General features: G+C 37.3%; 2 protein-coding genes across 7 annotated transcripts in view; both read left to right on the top strand.

Annotated features, from left to right (window-relative positions):
- Positions 1 to 10: 10 nt before the first annotated feature.
- LOC136247644 (protein NLRC3-like) lies at positions 11 to 8,116 on the top strand. 5 transcript variants are annotated; one of them, XM_066039425.1, is made up of 5 exons: positions 13 to 131; positions 4,879 to 4,939; positions 5,260 to 5,334; positions 5,409 to 5,675; positions 5,729 to 8,116. In XM_066039425.1, exons 3-5 carry the CDS (start codon positions 5,295 to 5,297, stop codon positions 7,939 to 7,941), a joined length of 2,520 nt encoding a protein of 839 aa, XP_065895497.1. In that variant the 5' UTR covers positions 13 to 131; positions 4,879 to 4,939; positions 5,260 to 5,294; the 3' UTR covers positions 7,942 to 8,116. The 5 variants fall into 5 exon arrangements, 4 of the variants coding, with proteins under 4 accessions (XP_065895497.1, XP_065895496.1, XP_065895495.1 ...); XM_066039424.1 differs by lacking the exon at positions 4,879 to 4,939 and adding an exon at positions 3,906 to 4,202 and having other exon boundaries at positions 19 to 131; XM_066039426.1 differs by lacking the exon at positions 4,879 to 4,939 and adding an exon at positions 3,906 to 4,202 and having other exon boundaries at positions 39 to 106.
- A 3,454-nt stretch (positions 8,117 to 11,570) lies between these two features.
- Positions 11,571 to 15,838, top strand: part of LOC136247634 (serine/threonine-protein phosphatase 4 regulatory subunit 4-like) — a 28,772-nt gene continuing 24,504 nt past the window's right edge. For both annotated transcript variants that reach the window (XM_066039406.1, XM_066039405.1), the window contains exons 1-8: positions 11,571 to 11,707; positions 11,894 to 11,999; positions 12,160 to 12,336; positions 12,765 to 12,912; positions 14,018 to 14,091; positions 14,502 to 14,614; positions 14,706 to 14,813; positions 15,306 to 15,427. In XM_066039406.1, coding sequence (XP_065895478.1) covers positions 11,910 to 11,999; positions 12,160 to 12,336; positions 12,765 to 12,912; positions 14,018 to 14,091; positions 14,502 to 14,614; positions 14,706 to 14,813; positions 15,306 to 15,427 — 832 coding nt within the window. In that variant the 5' untranslated portion in view covers positions 11,571 to 11,707; positions 11,894 to 11,909. The remainder of the gene's footprint in view (positions 11,708 to 11,893; positions 12,000 to 12,159; positions 12,337 to 12,764; positions 12,913 to 14,017; positions 14,092 to 14,501; positions 14,615 to 14,705; positions 14,814 to 15,305; positions 15,428 to 15,838) is intronic.

Genomic DNA, 15,838 nt, shown 5'->3' with positions numbered 1-15,838 from the left:
ATTTGGGGGACTCTTATATTTTCGAGTATTATCACCAATGGCGATCGAGATTTTTCGAAGATTGACGTAGAAGCTAATAAACAAGATATCGAGGCGAAACTACCAGGTTTGGTTATTACAGCAAAGAAACAGTAAGTTAGAGTAAACGGGGGGTGTCCTGACAGGTATTTTTTTTTCTTTTTGGGAAGACTGCATCAGTAGAAAACTACTGCTTTTCAGCAGTGCCCATGCATAACATACAATATAATTACATACACATTAACATACATGTAAGTAAAAATTAGCTAAAATGAAATTTATACAAGTGGTTATCCGGATACAATTTTTTTTTTAAGATTCTGTGTACGATGTTAACATTTATATTTCTCGGTCATTTGATCGTTTAGACCTCTACAACGTTCATCTTCAAGCTTTCTTTGGTAACGTGTAAAAGTAACAAAGCGAGCTCCATTCAAGTGGCAGCTCGCTTCTTTCTTACCGGTGCGCACAAATTTTGCTCTCAAACTTTTAGGTGAAGTTCGTTCAAATTTCTAGCGTGCTCAATTCAGAGTTAAGGGAGCCACCATGTCTGATAAATAGTGGGAAACGGAATACTAGCACAGCTTCTCCTTGACAGGCCAAGTATGTTACATGCTTTAATTTGCGATTGTCTCTAACTGAAAGGCGTACTTTTCATACTGCTCTTCTTGTTTTTAAGATTGTTAACAAGAATTCTCCTTATTTACATGGATTTTTTCGTTTGCTGTAGATGTCACTGGTCGCTCTGGTAGAAACGTACACAGGTTATATGTTCCCAGTGTTCGAACTAATTTTGGCAAACGGTCATTGGCCTACAGGGAACAGCCATCTGGAACAGATTACCACCAGCACTTTATGGTGCTAAAACTGTGTCAGAATTTAAGAAATTGTATTGCATGTTGTAACTTTGTTTTGTGTATGTATGTATGTACTGTAAGTTACTCATATTGTATTTGTGTTCTCAGGGCATACTGTAGCTGAAAAACAGCCTTTTTGGCTGATGCTATTTTCCCTGATGCTATTTTCCCTGATTAAATAAAATTTAAAAAATCATCAGTATGGAAATGCCACGGCCTTATGCGGATGTACAAAGTTTGAATTGCTATGGTTTACAGTAAAGAGAATTTGCTTCGAGCTATAGAAGAGCACCAGGGCGGCACCGACAGCAGTATTAGAGCTGTTGCTTTGAAATACAGAGTGGCTCCAAGCACTCTACATGATCATGTCAGTGGCAAGACCAGTAAGATGTGAAGGGGAGGTCCAACAGTACTATCTAGGGATGTAGAGAGAGAAATAGCCACAACATGCATCGCATTGGGTGAGTTGGGTTTTGGGCTGACCAAAGAATTGATTGAAAGTGTTTTATTTGAATTCATACGAGATCACGACATAGCCAACCCATTTACTGCTAGGGCTGGGGGAGCCACCCAGGCAGCCCAGGCAATAGCCTGACCAATATTGTACATCAACAGTTCAACTGACTAGGTTGGGGATATATTTTGTCCACCCAAATGAATTTTGCCTGATCAGTATTATGTTGCTTCCCCCAGCCCTGCTTACGCGTGCAAAGTTGGAAATTGATTGGGATCTGCGTAGATTCTAAAAGCATTTAAGAAAAACCATGGAGATACAAAGTAACCCTCTATAAATAAATTTTATTCAGTATTTGGAAAAAGCCATACACTTTTGCGATACAGACGATAAATCTCGTAGTACCTAAAAGTTTGTTCGGATACCCCTCCCCCCCCCGTTTACTCTAGTATTTCTTCTAAACTTTGAAAACCAGCTGAAAAATTCTAACCTGGCGTTAGAGAAGATTTATACCCTTATAACTGTACCTGTTAGTTTTAGGTCAATATCTTCTTCCAGGATTGAACAGTGATTTGAATCTTATTAAGCCCCATTGGAACTCTCACTCAAAATTATAAACTTTTTCGACATGCTGCTGCACAATGGTGGGACGGTTACCTGATGACATCTTGTTATCATCAAACCTTCCGGCTGCTATTCTTGTTGTGTAGTGAATAGTTAATTGTATTTTTACGTGTAATAATAGTTTTTTTTGTATGTGTCACCTTGTCTTTATGTGTAACCCTGTATGTGTGTAATGCTCCGGTGAGGAAGAACGGCTATGTCGATTACTGTGAGGTTAAATTAAAAATCAAATCAATTGTTAGAATACCTCCAATCGCCACAGTCATTTTATTTTGTGACGTCATTTGGAGAACAGTCTATATAGTCATTTTAACGAATGTTTTACTGTGCGCCTACTGTTGTGCAGTGATGCCCGTAAGTGAGTGTCAGTCTCCCGCATTACAATGTCTTGATGAAGTTTGTTTCCTGTCTGTACAAAGTCGGCCTTTGGATCCTTAGAAAGAGAGTTGCTATCCTTATCAGCCCGCCTGGGCGGCTTGGTTGTTGGGACGAGAGCCATCATTAGTGATCAAAACATAACAAAGCAAAAAGCATACAAAACAAGAGACAAATAGCAACAAAACAAATAGCATATGAGTTCTCAGGCAGTGTGCAACTCTTTTAGAGAACTACACTGTGCGCATGGCAAGGTAAAAGCTGTTTGGGTATCTGATTCTAACCATTTTCCACATCCTAATTTCCTATTTCACACTGTGATTCCTTGCAAGGGGGTGTCACATAGCTACTTGCTGTAGGTAAATCTGCGGATGCGGTCAAAGTCTTGACTCGCTGAAATCTGTGACTAAGAACCCTTCTCACTCTTTGACTTGTGATTTAGTGACGTTATTCCAATACTTTTCGATTGTAGGTTGATATTTTTTTGCCCTTAACCATTGACTTGGCACAAATTTGATGACCTTTATTATGTTCTCGTGCACAGATTAAGCTTCACTTGGTTGGCTGTTGACAGTAATAGTCTCTTCAAAATTATTGTTAGTGTCCACTACACTTGGTATAGGAAAATCAAAGTCACTTTCTGGAGAAGGCTCAGAATTGGTAGCTATGCCCTCATTCAGATGCAATTGGTCAACATGGCGCCTCCATATCTGGTCATTGACACTAACTTGGAAAGACGTAGGACCAGTCTTCTTGAAGATTATGCCTTGCAACCAAGTTGGCTCACCCCTAAGGTTCTTTATTGTCAGAAGCCTTCTGGTCAGATCACCTTAGTCTCAACAGAAGGACATAGCAAATGAAATCATGTCTTGAGAGGAAAAGCTCAGCTGGTGACAAACCAGTGGTACTATGTGGGGTACTTTTGTATGACAGTAGGAACTGAGGTGTAAGATTCCTGGGTCTCCTCTGGCTGCTTTCATTGACTTCTTAAAAGTTTATACATACCGTTCAGCTTCACCGTTGGAGGCAGCATGGTATGGAGCACTTCGAATATGTTTGATGCCGTTAGCCTTCATACACTGCTGGAACTCATCCGACGTAAACTGAGAATCCCCATAGTGACAATTTTTTTGTTTTTGTTTTTGGTGTCTAAATTATAATGGTAACATACTATGCCTAATAGCATTTGTATATATGGTGTGTATACATGTATCCACACAAAAACAGCCAAGCTGTGAAAAAATGATGCAGCCTAAAAAGCCAGGGTGAAAAAGTTGTGAAATCAAAGGTAGCGGCCAAGAAATGGCTGCAATGATGTTAATGCTAAAAGAAATTTAAATAATGGCTGTGTGCATTGTTAAAATTTATTAGCATTAACATCATTGCAGCCATTTCTTGGCCGCTACTTTTGATTTCACAACTTTTTTCACCCTGGCTTTTTAAGGGCGCACCGTTTTTTCATAGCTTGGCTGTTTTGTGTGGATTTCATTTCTTTTTGTACTTTATAAGGCCCCAAAGCCAGCCTATGGCTGACTTAGAGGTTTGTTTTTTACTCACATTTCTTTTTTTCTATGTAGATACAATGATGATTATTGAACAGACTTATAAATGTATTTCATTGCATGATTTTTAATTCAATATTTGATAATATTGTTGTAATACTCTAATAGAGTGCACATTTTTTTGAGGACTTCACATACATAGAATGTTCTAGAACAATCTAGTACTTCTATTGGTAGATCTATGAAATTACAAATGTCTGATTATAAGCAGATTTCAACTAGAAATTTCAGTGAGGTGATCAGCCAAGGTAGCAGCAGTTCAATGGTTAAGGATGCAGGTGTTAGGTATGGAGGTCCCTGGTTCGAACTCTGGTAAGTTTTTTTAGACATTTTTTGCACACCTTTTTTACCCTGCAGTGACTACTCTATTAGAGTATCTCAATCTCACGATTTTACACTTGCTTAGTTTTTGCTTTATAACTTTGTCATTGTAGCTCTATTGAAAAGGCACTGCTACGATGATCAGCCTATCTACACATCGATTTTCAAGTTATTTCTATACTTGGTTTACCCTGTAGCCGTGACAGAAGTTTGATCTTTTTTAGGTGAATAAATGTTCATAACTCCTTGAATATTACTCAGATTCACAACAGACTTGGTACATGAATCCACCATTACACGCTCTTCATTTGTGCCAAAGGTCAAGGCAATCGAGTTGCATGTTTGCATTTCGCAAATGGCTATTACGAATTTAATCAAATTTGCTGTGTGGTGTACCCTACTTGGGGGACAGCTATAATGCAAAAATAGTGTGCTTTGGAGAAGGGGCCATGGAGCTATGCACGCATGAGGAAGCTGTTTTTTTTCTTCCTGTAAATATACTCACAGTGTGGTCGCCAGCTTTCTTGGCCGCACGACACACTACCGTGTGTCTTGATATAGCACATAAAGGTTTAATGTGGGAAGCATTATTAGTTGAAATCATAATTTTTTTTATGTGCACACTTGAGCCTTTTGCTGCAATGATTAATAACTTTTATGATTGTAGATTGGTTCCTTGATTATCCGGCCATCAATTATCAAACTATTCAATTATCCAAACTGTGGAGGTGACTGTTCTATTAGAGCATTTTGACAAAGGTGTATGTTCTATTAGAGTAATTGAACAAGGATCTGTATATAAATGAATGGACTTCTATTATCTGAACTTTTCAATTATCTGAATACACTCAGGGCCCAATGAGTTTGGATAATAGAGCAACCACTGTATTTGGATATTAATTAATTGAGTTTTACACATCTTTTTTAAAGTTTTTTTTTCTATGGGTAACACATCTAGAATATAAAAACATTTAATGAAAGCTGATGTGTATTAATTTTACAACTGAAAACAACAAACTGATCAGTAATGCTGACCACTCTTGTATAGATTTCATCTTGCTGAATTAACATATAACATCAGTGATGGCTGTCAGCTTTACTGTTATACCAGATGGAAAATCAAGTGAGTTAGCTTAGCTAGCCACATGTGAATTTATATAGCGATACTCTTTAGCCATCAATCCTTGTATCCCCCAGGCAATGATAGACCAGAGCTGGGTGACCTCTTCATCAAAATCATCCCACAATATGCAGTTCACTGGGAGGCTCTTGGTGTAATCCTTGGGTTGAAAGATTATGAAATTGGTGTCATTTCTAAAGACTATGTTAATCGAGCAATGGAAGGTTGTATAGCAATGCTGATGAAATGGCTGCAAAAGGACCTCTCAGCAACTTGGGGTAAACTGGATGATGCCGTCAACCTCCTCAGACCATCTCTAACTGATGATTGTCTTAATGTCGTAGGTAGGCTGTATTAATATATTAGAATCAGTGACATCACACATACATCACCATAGGAGGCAGTGTACTCTCTTCTTACCTGAAGACCTACTACATCAATACAAGGTTTATCAGTGAACATGATCAGTGGCCACCTGAACAACCTAAACACTTCACTCCACTTGTCCTGGTCCATCAAGAGGGTCAACGATCTAAGAAGGAGACAGCTGAAATAGCAAAGGGTAACATTGACCAATATATTTCAAAAACTAGTAGTAAAACTAGTAAAGATCTACAGGAGGTTCTCTCCCAGTTAGAACAGTCTTTCAATAGTGGACATCCACGTACAATTTTAGTAGAAGGATCTCCTGGCATAGGCAAGTCAGTGTTACTGAAACAAATCTCATACCTGTGGGCTAGTAATGTGTTATTATCTAAGAGTGACTTTTTATTTCTTCTTTGCCTTCGAGACCCTGCTGTACAACAAATGAAATCACTTGAATGTCTTGTCCACCATTTCTACAGATACAGGAAGGAAGCTAAGCACCTTGCTTCAACTTTCGCTGCTAACCTGCTACAAGATGGTGGAAAATCTGTCACTGTTCTCCTTGATGGTTACGATGAGTTTCCAGCTGACTTGAGACAGAACAGTTTTGTTTTTGAGATACTGCAACACAAGGTATTACCAGCTAGTGCCGTAGTGGTCTCCTCTCGTCCTCATGCCTCAACACATCTTCGTGACAATGTCATTTATCGAGTAGAGATATTAGGCTTCTCTGAAGAAGACCAAGCCCACTTTATTCAACAATCACTAGAGGGACAAGAAGAGAAAATCTCACATCTTAACAAATACCTCATAACTCACCCCACCATTGCTAGTCTGTGTTTTGTCCCTTTCAGCTTAACCATCCTTCTGTTCCTCTATAAACAGCAAGCTACTCTTCCAACTCGTTCCAGTGATCTGTATAAATTATTTGTCTGCCTCACCATTTGTAGACATCTTGCGAAGTTGCGACTGACTCTGCAAGAAGACATCAGAGATCTTGACAGCTTACCACAACCTTATGATGGCATCATCAAGCAGTTCTCAAAGTTTTCCTTCAAAGCTTTAGACAAAAACCAACTAGTTTTCTCACTGGCTGAGATCAAGGAACACTGTCCAGCAATTGCTGACTACCCTAATGGATTTGGTCTTCTTCAAGCTGTGGAATATTTTGGTTTGATGAGTAAAACTCACTCCTTCAACTTCATTCATTTCTCAGTGCAGGAGTTCCTTGCCGCTCACTATGTTGCCAGCCTTTCACCAGGTGTAGAGCTCTCCATTCTTGAAGAGTATTTTTGGAGTGATACCCATTATAATATGTTTAACTTTTATGTTTCGCTTACTGAAGGTCAACACCTTGCATTCAAGTATTTCCTTCGTAGTGGAAAAGATACAATCATTATTGATGATAAATTCCTTGAGGACAAACTGCAATGTCTTCGCCTATACAAATGCTTTTATGAGGCTGGCGACATTGTAATGTGTTGCTCTATTGAGAAGACTTTTACTCTACCAGTAATAAGCTTTTCATACACAATGTATACCCTATCACCTAATAACTTAGAAGATATAACAACGTTACTAACTGGCTCATCCTGTAGTAACTGGAAGTTGCTTGACTTTAATGGATCTCATATTCAAGACTATGGACTGCAGTTACTGCACCGATATCTACAACACAGTGACATTACAATAGGATGGCTTTGGCTGCAAAACAACGACCTTTCTTCATCCTCTGACAGTTCCCTCAGTGATATCATCATTCCCTATAAGGTGAAATGGTTAGATATAAGCTATAATCAAACAGTTGGGGAAACACAATTCTTTGCAAAAGTACTATCAGATTCTCTAACTGTACTAGAAACTTTGTACATGTACAACATGAACTACTCCTCCACAATGTGGGTCATCAACTTATTCTCTTCACTGAAGGAAAATAAGACAGTGAAGTGGCTGTGGATTGGTATGAATAACATTTCTGATGGTGTGTGTGATGTCTTGTGTGGAGCATTAGCTGTCAACAGTACGATGAAGAAACTTGATATCAGTGGTAACCCAATTAGTGGACATGCCTCACAACTGATCCTGGATGCTCTTAAAGACAATAATACACTAGAATACTTAGAAATTTCCAAATACCCTGAAGATATTACTAAGAAGATTACAGCATTGCAACAAGTTGTTATTGAAAAACGAAAAAGGCAAGGATGTGACATAAACTTAGAAATTGAATTTAGCACCTGGTAAAGCAGCACTTCTTCTGTTATTACTATCTAAATTATTGTGTAGATATCTCTACTTTTAATTTGGTTGAATGAATAGATTTTGTAAATACTACATGTTTACTGCACTGTAGGGCAGATCTAACGGATACTGTTAGGACATATTGGAGACCTGATGGGAGCAATTAAGATAAAGTAATTCCAAGATTTTTATAACACAATTGTTATTCTTGCCCACAGTAGGAGTTATATTATACCGTATACGTAGTAGATCACCTTTCACCTATGAAAATTTCCTCCAAATTATGCATATAATTAACTATTGTGACTGCCTAGCTACACAAATTTTCCTACGAATCTTGCCATAGTATATAGCTCATCCATGAAAGTTTTCCACCTTGAAACTTTTTACGTATAATGGTAGTATAGCTTAATAATATATATTATGCATCAAACACTAGCTTATTATAGTGAAGCCATACTTTAACAGAATTATACCTGCAATAAAATAATATTATTGCTTGGGAAAATAATTGCCACACACTCTAGTAGCTAAATTGTTATTAATTAATTAATGGCCTTTTTCTAGCTTTGACAAAAAACAAGTATTAATTGCAAACAGCATAAATGTCATATAATATTACACAGCAAATTAATTGTTAGCACTAAAATTAATGTGCAATTGAAGCCATAGCTATCATACCAGTTATAAAATATCTTTTAGCTACACTTGTCCTCTGCTTCGCCTCTTAATTTCATATACCGTAATTCACTTTATTTTTGTGATAAAAGTTTTCATGTAAAATTATTTTCGTATGATTTACATAAATAACTGCTCTATTAGAGTAGTTCAATCTGGTAAAAAAATTTTCTTGCAAGAAATCTTCGTACAAATTTTGCATATGAAAAAATAATTATTTTACAACGAAAAAAAAGCAAATTACGTTATATTATAGTGGCTGACTAAAACTTTTCTATATGAATCATACACTTCCACTCAGATGAACAGTTTATTATTGCTGAGTGTTAATCTTTATTTTTTTACACACAACAACAATCAATAATATTAACACATTTACAGACTAAATTAGCATCCGTTATAATTGTTTGTTTGAATACAATATACACATTTTTACCCACTTATAAGCAATGTCAGACTCTCCAGGATTAGAAAAGGAGATGGAAGGGCTAGACGACAATGCCACCATTGTTTCCCCTGAGACCCCCAACACATTTGGAAGAGGTCTCATTAGACGGGATTGCTCAGATAGCTGAGACTGTTGCAATTGGCTCTTATGCGAATATTAATAATAATGATATTCTATATAATATATACTCCTGTTGTAATATGTGACCAGATCTGCAAAAAGGGGTCTTATAGTCTTTCGTATTGCATGTACTTGGCAATCCATAACTTGACTTGTGAGTATGGTACCAGCCTGAAATTTGGTCACTTTACACTCCTAATATAGCACTATATATTCCAGGATGTTTTAAGACAATATAGGTTAAATACATGATGAGCTCTGCTATGAAACGTCAAACTTAGAAATTTGGAAAAGCTATAAGACTCTTTTTCGCAGATCCAGTCACATGATATAACTGTAACATATACGAGAAAACAGTTGGGGGTAACTTTGTTACTTTGTAACTAGTTACTTTACAAGTAACTAGTAATATAACTACACATTACTTACTTTGTGAAAATTTTAGGTCAACAGCATACTATTAATTATTTAAGTTACAGTTGGTTAAAGCCAAAGAATTGGACGTGTGCATGTGGAAGCCAAACTTGTTGCTGTGTTTTCTGTAACGAAAGTAGATAATGTAATTATAAGGTGTTGTACAATGATGTGATCATGATGATGTACTGTGGTAATACATGTAATCTAATAACTATATGGACAAAATTTGAGAACCAGCTATGTAGCTATAATACAGTGGAAATCAAAAGAAATTCTGCATGCAGAATTCTGAGGGTCAGATCATGTTTTGCAATTTGTCAGGGTGGTATCTGCTATGCTAGTGCTGCTATATAGTTTAACTACCATTTTAAATACAACACAAATAGTGTAGCTATAGCTAGCTATATTATATATAGCTTGTATAGTAATGGAACCCAAACCTAAACATATTGCCACTATACATATATAGCCGGAATCGTAGAACTGGTGTGTTTTCTACTATTTATAAAATATTGAATCCTTGTCCGAAAACTTTTGGAAGGAGGTGTTCCTTAGATCTGCCAACCCGTCAGGGGTATTTTTCCTTATTATCTTTATTCATGCAATTGCATGCATGATCAAGTGCACACATATCCATAACTATATAAGCTGGATCAAGTCACCAGTCTCACCACTTGATCTCAGACTGGGATTTTATTTCAGCAGAGTTTTAGTGACATGTTTCTGACTCCTATGCTTTCGATAACTATCTTGCATGTCTTCGGTGGGATATGAAACCACCCTAATGACACACGAGAAGTCAATTTTGTTTAAGTTCTGGGATGAAATCCTGAATCCCAGGCTGTGTGGTTAGACTGCAAGCTGTCTGTGGATCAAGTCACCACCTGGTCTGGATTAATTATTTTTTGCATTCCACAGATCTAGAGTTTTGGTAACATGTTTCTGACTCCCTGATATAGAGGCTTTCATGCAGTAGCATTCCTTGCGAGTTCCTAGTGGGATAGTGGTAGTTAAGATGTTCTATTTAAAAGTTTTTCCTATACTTGATGGATGTATGCAGATTATTATATTATTATTTAGAAAAGAGCTACACTTGGAGCGGGCTTGGAGTGACACCGTCAGGCTAAAATGAATGAGATTTCAAAGCTTACTTATGAATGAGATCCCCTCTCACTGGATTTTTTTTCTGACAGGTTTTCAAATTAATTTTTCTGTTGCATGTGCACTTAAATCTAGGGGGCCTGGGGGCATGCTCCCCTCAGAAAGTTTTGAGGGCTAGAGATCAAATCTGGTAGCAATTTTCACCTAAAGCAATCTTTTGACAATTTAATAGCAATCTGCTATGTTAGATAGTGATATATATAGGCTGTTTATGCCGGCTTGCTTCTGCAGGCTAAAGAGGTGGAGCTATATGAAGTATTTGATCTCATACCTTTGCAAATCTCAATAAATAATAGTATTGTTATATGCAAGACTCAATGAGTGCCATGCATATCAAGTTAACCGTAGCGTACACTTAATTAGTTAACAGATGAACATATATATATAAGCTAGGAGAGTTAACTGTTTCTTCTGGCAGAGAGTTCCATAGTGGAATAGCTGTAAGAAGGAGTGATAGAAGATAGCAGGAATATACATATTAAATCTCATTTGATCAGTGTGACCTCTTGTCCTGCATGGTACAAGCTTCAATGAAGATGATTGGGAAAGTCAGCTGAAACAATGATTTTGTAGAACATGATAATGGTGGACTTTGTTCTTCTGTGTTCAAGGGATTCCCATAAAATTGCTAGCTAGCTATACTGCATTTGAAACCACCTGCACTCAGAGGCTGATCCACCCCTGCAGTTCTTATAGCTAGATAACAATGCAATGCGATTGCCTCACGCGTAGCAAATGTGTGAACGAGTGTGTGCGGAAGTGTGTGAGCGTTGAGCGGTAATAAATTAGTTGCGCCTATTACCGGGTAATTGCTACTGTGATACGCGCATAAAGAATTTATTTACCAAGTAGGCGTAACTTATCTTGTGTTGTTTGACTCAGTTTGAGAGTAGAACTCGTGTTGTGGGTTTATAGAGATGTTGTTTCACTGGTTCGGGTGTAGAAGTAAGTGCAACAAAGCATTTGTGTAAAACGCAGTTTTCATTGTCAGAGTTTTAGCTCGAATTTTATTTAATGATGTCGTTTGTGAGTGTAAAGTGTTTTCCGTTATTGTAATGTGACGTTTTGTACGTTTATGGTTTAGCAGAGTGGTGTTACGTTCCTATTATGAACTATTACTTTGGTCTCTAGGTGCGCACTAAAAAGAATGGATTGGAATAAAGCTTTCCCTGACACAAATTTCAACTTTGAAGATGAAGACGTTCGTCTTGAGAAGACCGTTAAGACTCTTACGAAGGTGAGCGGTGTACTGCTTTGTTTATTAGTGCTAAAAGCGGCGTGAAGCCAGTACTCGAGAATTGACAGAATGTTTTTGATTATTTTCACAGCCTTGTTGTGGTGTAGTGTTGCATACAGTGCGTTTTAAACTGTCTTGTTTTTTTTTTTTTTAAATGCAGTCACCAGAGGAAATAGCAAAGCTAACAATTGATGAGAGCCTTTCAGACATTGATAGGGCACAACTGTTGATAACTACTGGCCAAGAAGTGCAGCAGATCTGTGCTATTAACCAGCTACCTTGTCTACTGGAACACTACAATGTTGATGCCATGTGTCGAGTGGTGCCACAATTAATGGTAAGTATTTTGTAGTAGAAATATTGATTTAGTATTGTATTTCAACATTATAACATTGACTTGAAATTCCTACACTACAAAAACAAGCCCAAAGTTCCAAGTGTCCATTGTAGAGGGGTCTTATTGTATTAGGATAATTCTATCGCACTATTGTCACAAATGTTCAGATAAAAACATATTATTATATTTAAATGAAAAAATCTGCATACATTGGACCAAATGTATACCAAAATTCTCTACTAATGAAGAGGTTGTTTACTTCACAGGTGAAAAAGTATGTAGTTAGGTGGTTTTTTTTCTTTATGATGTAGAGGTCTTGCTGTATATATCCCATGTAACATTTATTGTATTCTTTGAAATTGTTTCCCTGAGAAGTACATTATATACCATGTTTGAGGTACATATACTAATTGTTTGATTACATACAGGACATTCTCAAGAGTGCTAGTAGTGCAGTGAATGAGGCAGCTGCTAACAGTTTTGTAACAGCAGTGAAGAAGGAATTAGTTCCTAGTCATTTATATATCACCTCATTCCTACCATCAATATTGAAGGGAATTGAAAGCAGAGATGTGTGTAAGTGAACCTGTTGATGTGTGTTTGTCCAAAAACAATCGACATATTTCACAAAATAAATTTGGCACATTCCTGACCACTCTGACCAATCATAGTATTATGCTAGTTATAGCAATACAATAAGTGTGACAGGACTAGGATATGGTAGTTGGGACGAGCCTGAGTGAGCCCCACATAGCAAGAGAGGCCTACAGTCAACAATGTCTGGTACAGTGTTATAAATGTTTACTAAATTTCCTTATTTCTTTACAAGTAGTGTCCAGTATAAAGGTTACAAGTATTTACTAAGTTCTCCAGCATGGAGCTAAGTATACTGCAAATGTATGATGGTAAACTGCTTGTACAGTCGCTGACTGTGTCACAGTAAGTAGACATATTTTATCTGAATTCTTTATTTGTTTGTCCTTTGTACTGAACCCTGGCCTCGCTAGCATAGCCATGGTGACTGAGGAAAACCAACAGCTGTAACTGACATCAAGTATATGTGAGACGATGTTTTGTGAGAGCTATCTGCTATTTAGCCATTATATACAACATGATCAATTCATACACTATTATTAAGTCTTGTTATCAGTCAGTGTAATTGCTGTGTAAAGTGGTGCTAAGATAGCTGTGATCAATTTGTCCAGTGACTCGCAGTATGAAGCATGGTGGGATGTCATATTCTAAGAATAATATTGTATTTTCTGGCTGTTACAAACTTTCTCAGCACAACACATAGATAGCCTTGACACCTGGTTCCTTGCTTGCTTGTGTGATTATCTTACATATGACATATCCTCTAATATTGTCTGCTATTAGACATTGTTAAATACCTTGTTGTATTGTGACTGCTTTGGTGAGCTCTTGTACTACATCAAAAGACATATTTTGGACAAGACAGAATTAATACGGTGGCCTGGTCAGACCTGCATACTTTGAAGTGTGCAGCTTCTCTCACCCTTACATTATAACTGGTGATCTCATATATAGATCACAAAGTCTCGTTAATGATATTTTCAGCTAGCCCACATTATAATCAGACATAGTTTATAGCAGTTAACTTGCATGGGATTGGAATGCTATAATATGCCATGTGTGCAATTATTGTATGTAAATACTGTAGCCATCAACAAGATCTGGATGATGGTACTGTTAGAGTCTATCAGTTGTCTTACTAAGGAGATTATCAAGGGCGATGTGAGTGTGTCCTTGTGTGTAGTGTGTGTAGTATCACATGTAGGATTGTTATACTGAACAGTTGGTAAAAAGATGCAAGTTACATTCCTAGACTCGTGAAGACGTCTTTCTAGTTGACCTGTAAGACAGAAAATGGTTATATCATAAGTGTACATAAAGTAAAGCTAACTACCAAAGTACAGGCAATGATTCTTAGTAGTTTGTGTAGCATTCCTTTCGCATTTTGCACTGTTTCAGTAGCATTTTGTCACCGTTCCCAACTGAATGAAGCACCGGTAAAATAGAAACATTTACATCTACTGTGTAAACATTGGTTATGATTTTGACCTTACCGCTCAACCTTTACACCGTAAAAATGTTGTATTATGCTAAATGTGTAATTTTGTATTACAATATAACTTACCCATCAGGTGGTCAGTATAGCACTGGCTAAAGGACAACTATCACAAACCGTTGCTTCACGATTAGCAAGTTGTAGGATTATAGGACAAGTCTGTGCATCAAAGAAGGTTGATGTTTATTGGTGAGTGAGTCTGTCTTTGTGTATGTCCATTAGAGTACGTGGGTATGTGTGTATGTCATTTACTCGTGTCTCCTCTACTCACTTATCACAGGATCAAACAGGACCTGTTACCATTGGCTACTTCACTATGTCAAGATGTTGACTTTGAAGTACGATCTTGTATGTGTCATCAATTAGACCCTATAGCAAGGAGCTTAGGGTAAGTGTGTAATAGTTTTCCTTATTACTTACTGTATTGTCTTGAAATACAGCCCGGGCATTTATTTCTTTCAAGAAACTTTTTACCCTGGTGACTATATGAGACCGGTGTTTATATACCTGATCAGCGTTCACGAGTCCACTTCACACCTTGGTGTTGTACTCTCCTGGACTCTCCTTGATGTTTCCCTCAGCATATTTCACAGATTCAAGCTGAAAATGAATTCTATAAAACGTTCTTCACTTCATAGTTTATAACACTACCCGGAATTGCTAAATATAATGACTGCACTAGATGTTTATTTGAGACCCAGCATTTATTCTGAGACCCAGGCGTTTATTTGTTATGATGCTGTATATTCCCGGCGACTAAACGGGAACAGGCGTTTATACGAGACCAGGTATAATTCGAGGCAATACGGTACTTTTTGTCTACACGTGGAATATACCATCAGTGGCACATGTATATCACATGTTTTATTTGTTGTTGTAGTTTCAGTTTGTCCAAGTCATGTATCCTTCATGAGCTGATTGAACTATCCCGAGACGAGGAGAGCTCAGTTAGGATAGCATCACTAGAGACCATGGTAGATCTACTAGACTTCTTTGATAAAAGTAAGTGAATAGTGTAACATATTATGATGGTGGCTAGAGTGGGGCTGAGCCTTCTCAAAATTTAAGTTAAGGATGTAATGGAACAAACTCCCCATGACCAATCCCGGTTAAATTATGGGGTGTAGCGTTAACATCTCGAAAGTGAGCAGTGCGAATGGGCCGAAACACACATATATTGTTGACAGGTTCATAGGGGTACTGTGTAAGGAATTTCCAGATTGTAGTTGTGAAATTACGACTTACAGAACAAATCACAGCTCTTGAACCAAAGTTTCTCGTGAATTAAAGTTATTTTAGCGTACCTTCTTATCAACTTTCTTTTAAGGTTTTTCAACAAGTAGTCTTTAATTACTTTCTTAAAACCTTTTTTAAAGACTGTTTCTAAAATATTCGCAGACGTTTTTGGACGCC

This window comes from Dysidea avara, chromosome 2, assembly GCF_963678975.1.
Source record: "Dysidea avara chromosome 2, odDysAvar1.4, whole genome shotgun sequence".
Classification (NCBI taxonomy): Eukaryota; Metazoa; Porifera; class Demospongiae; order Dictyoceratida; family Dysideidae; genus Dysidea; species Dysidea avara.
This window is presented reverse-complemented; position numbering and strand designations above follow the sequence as displayed.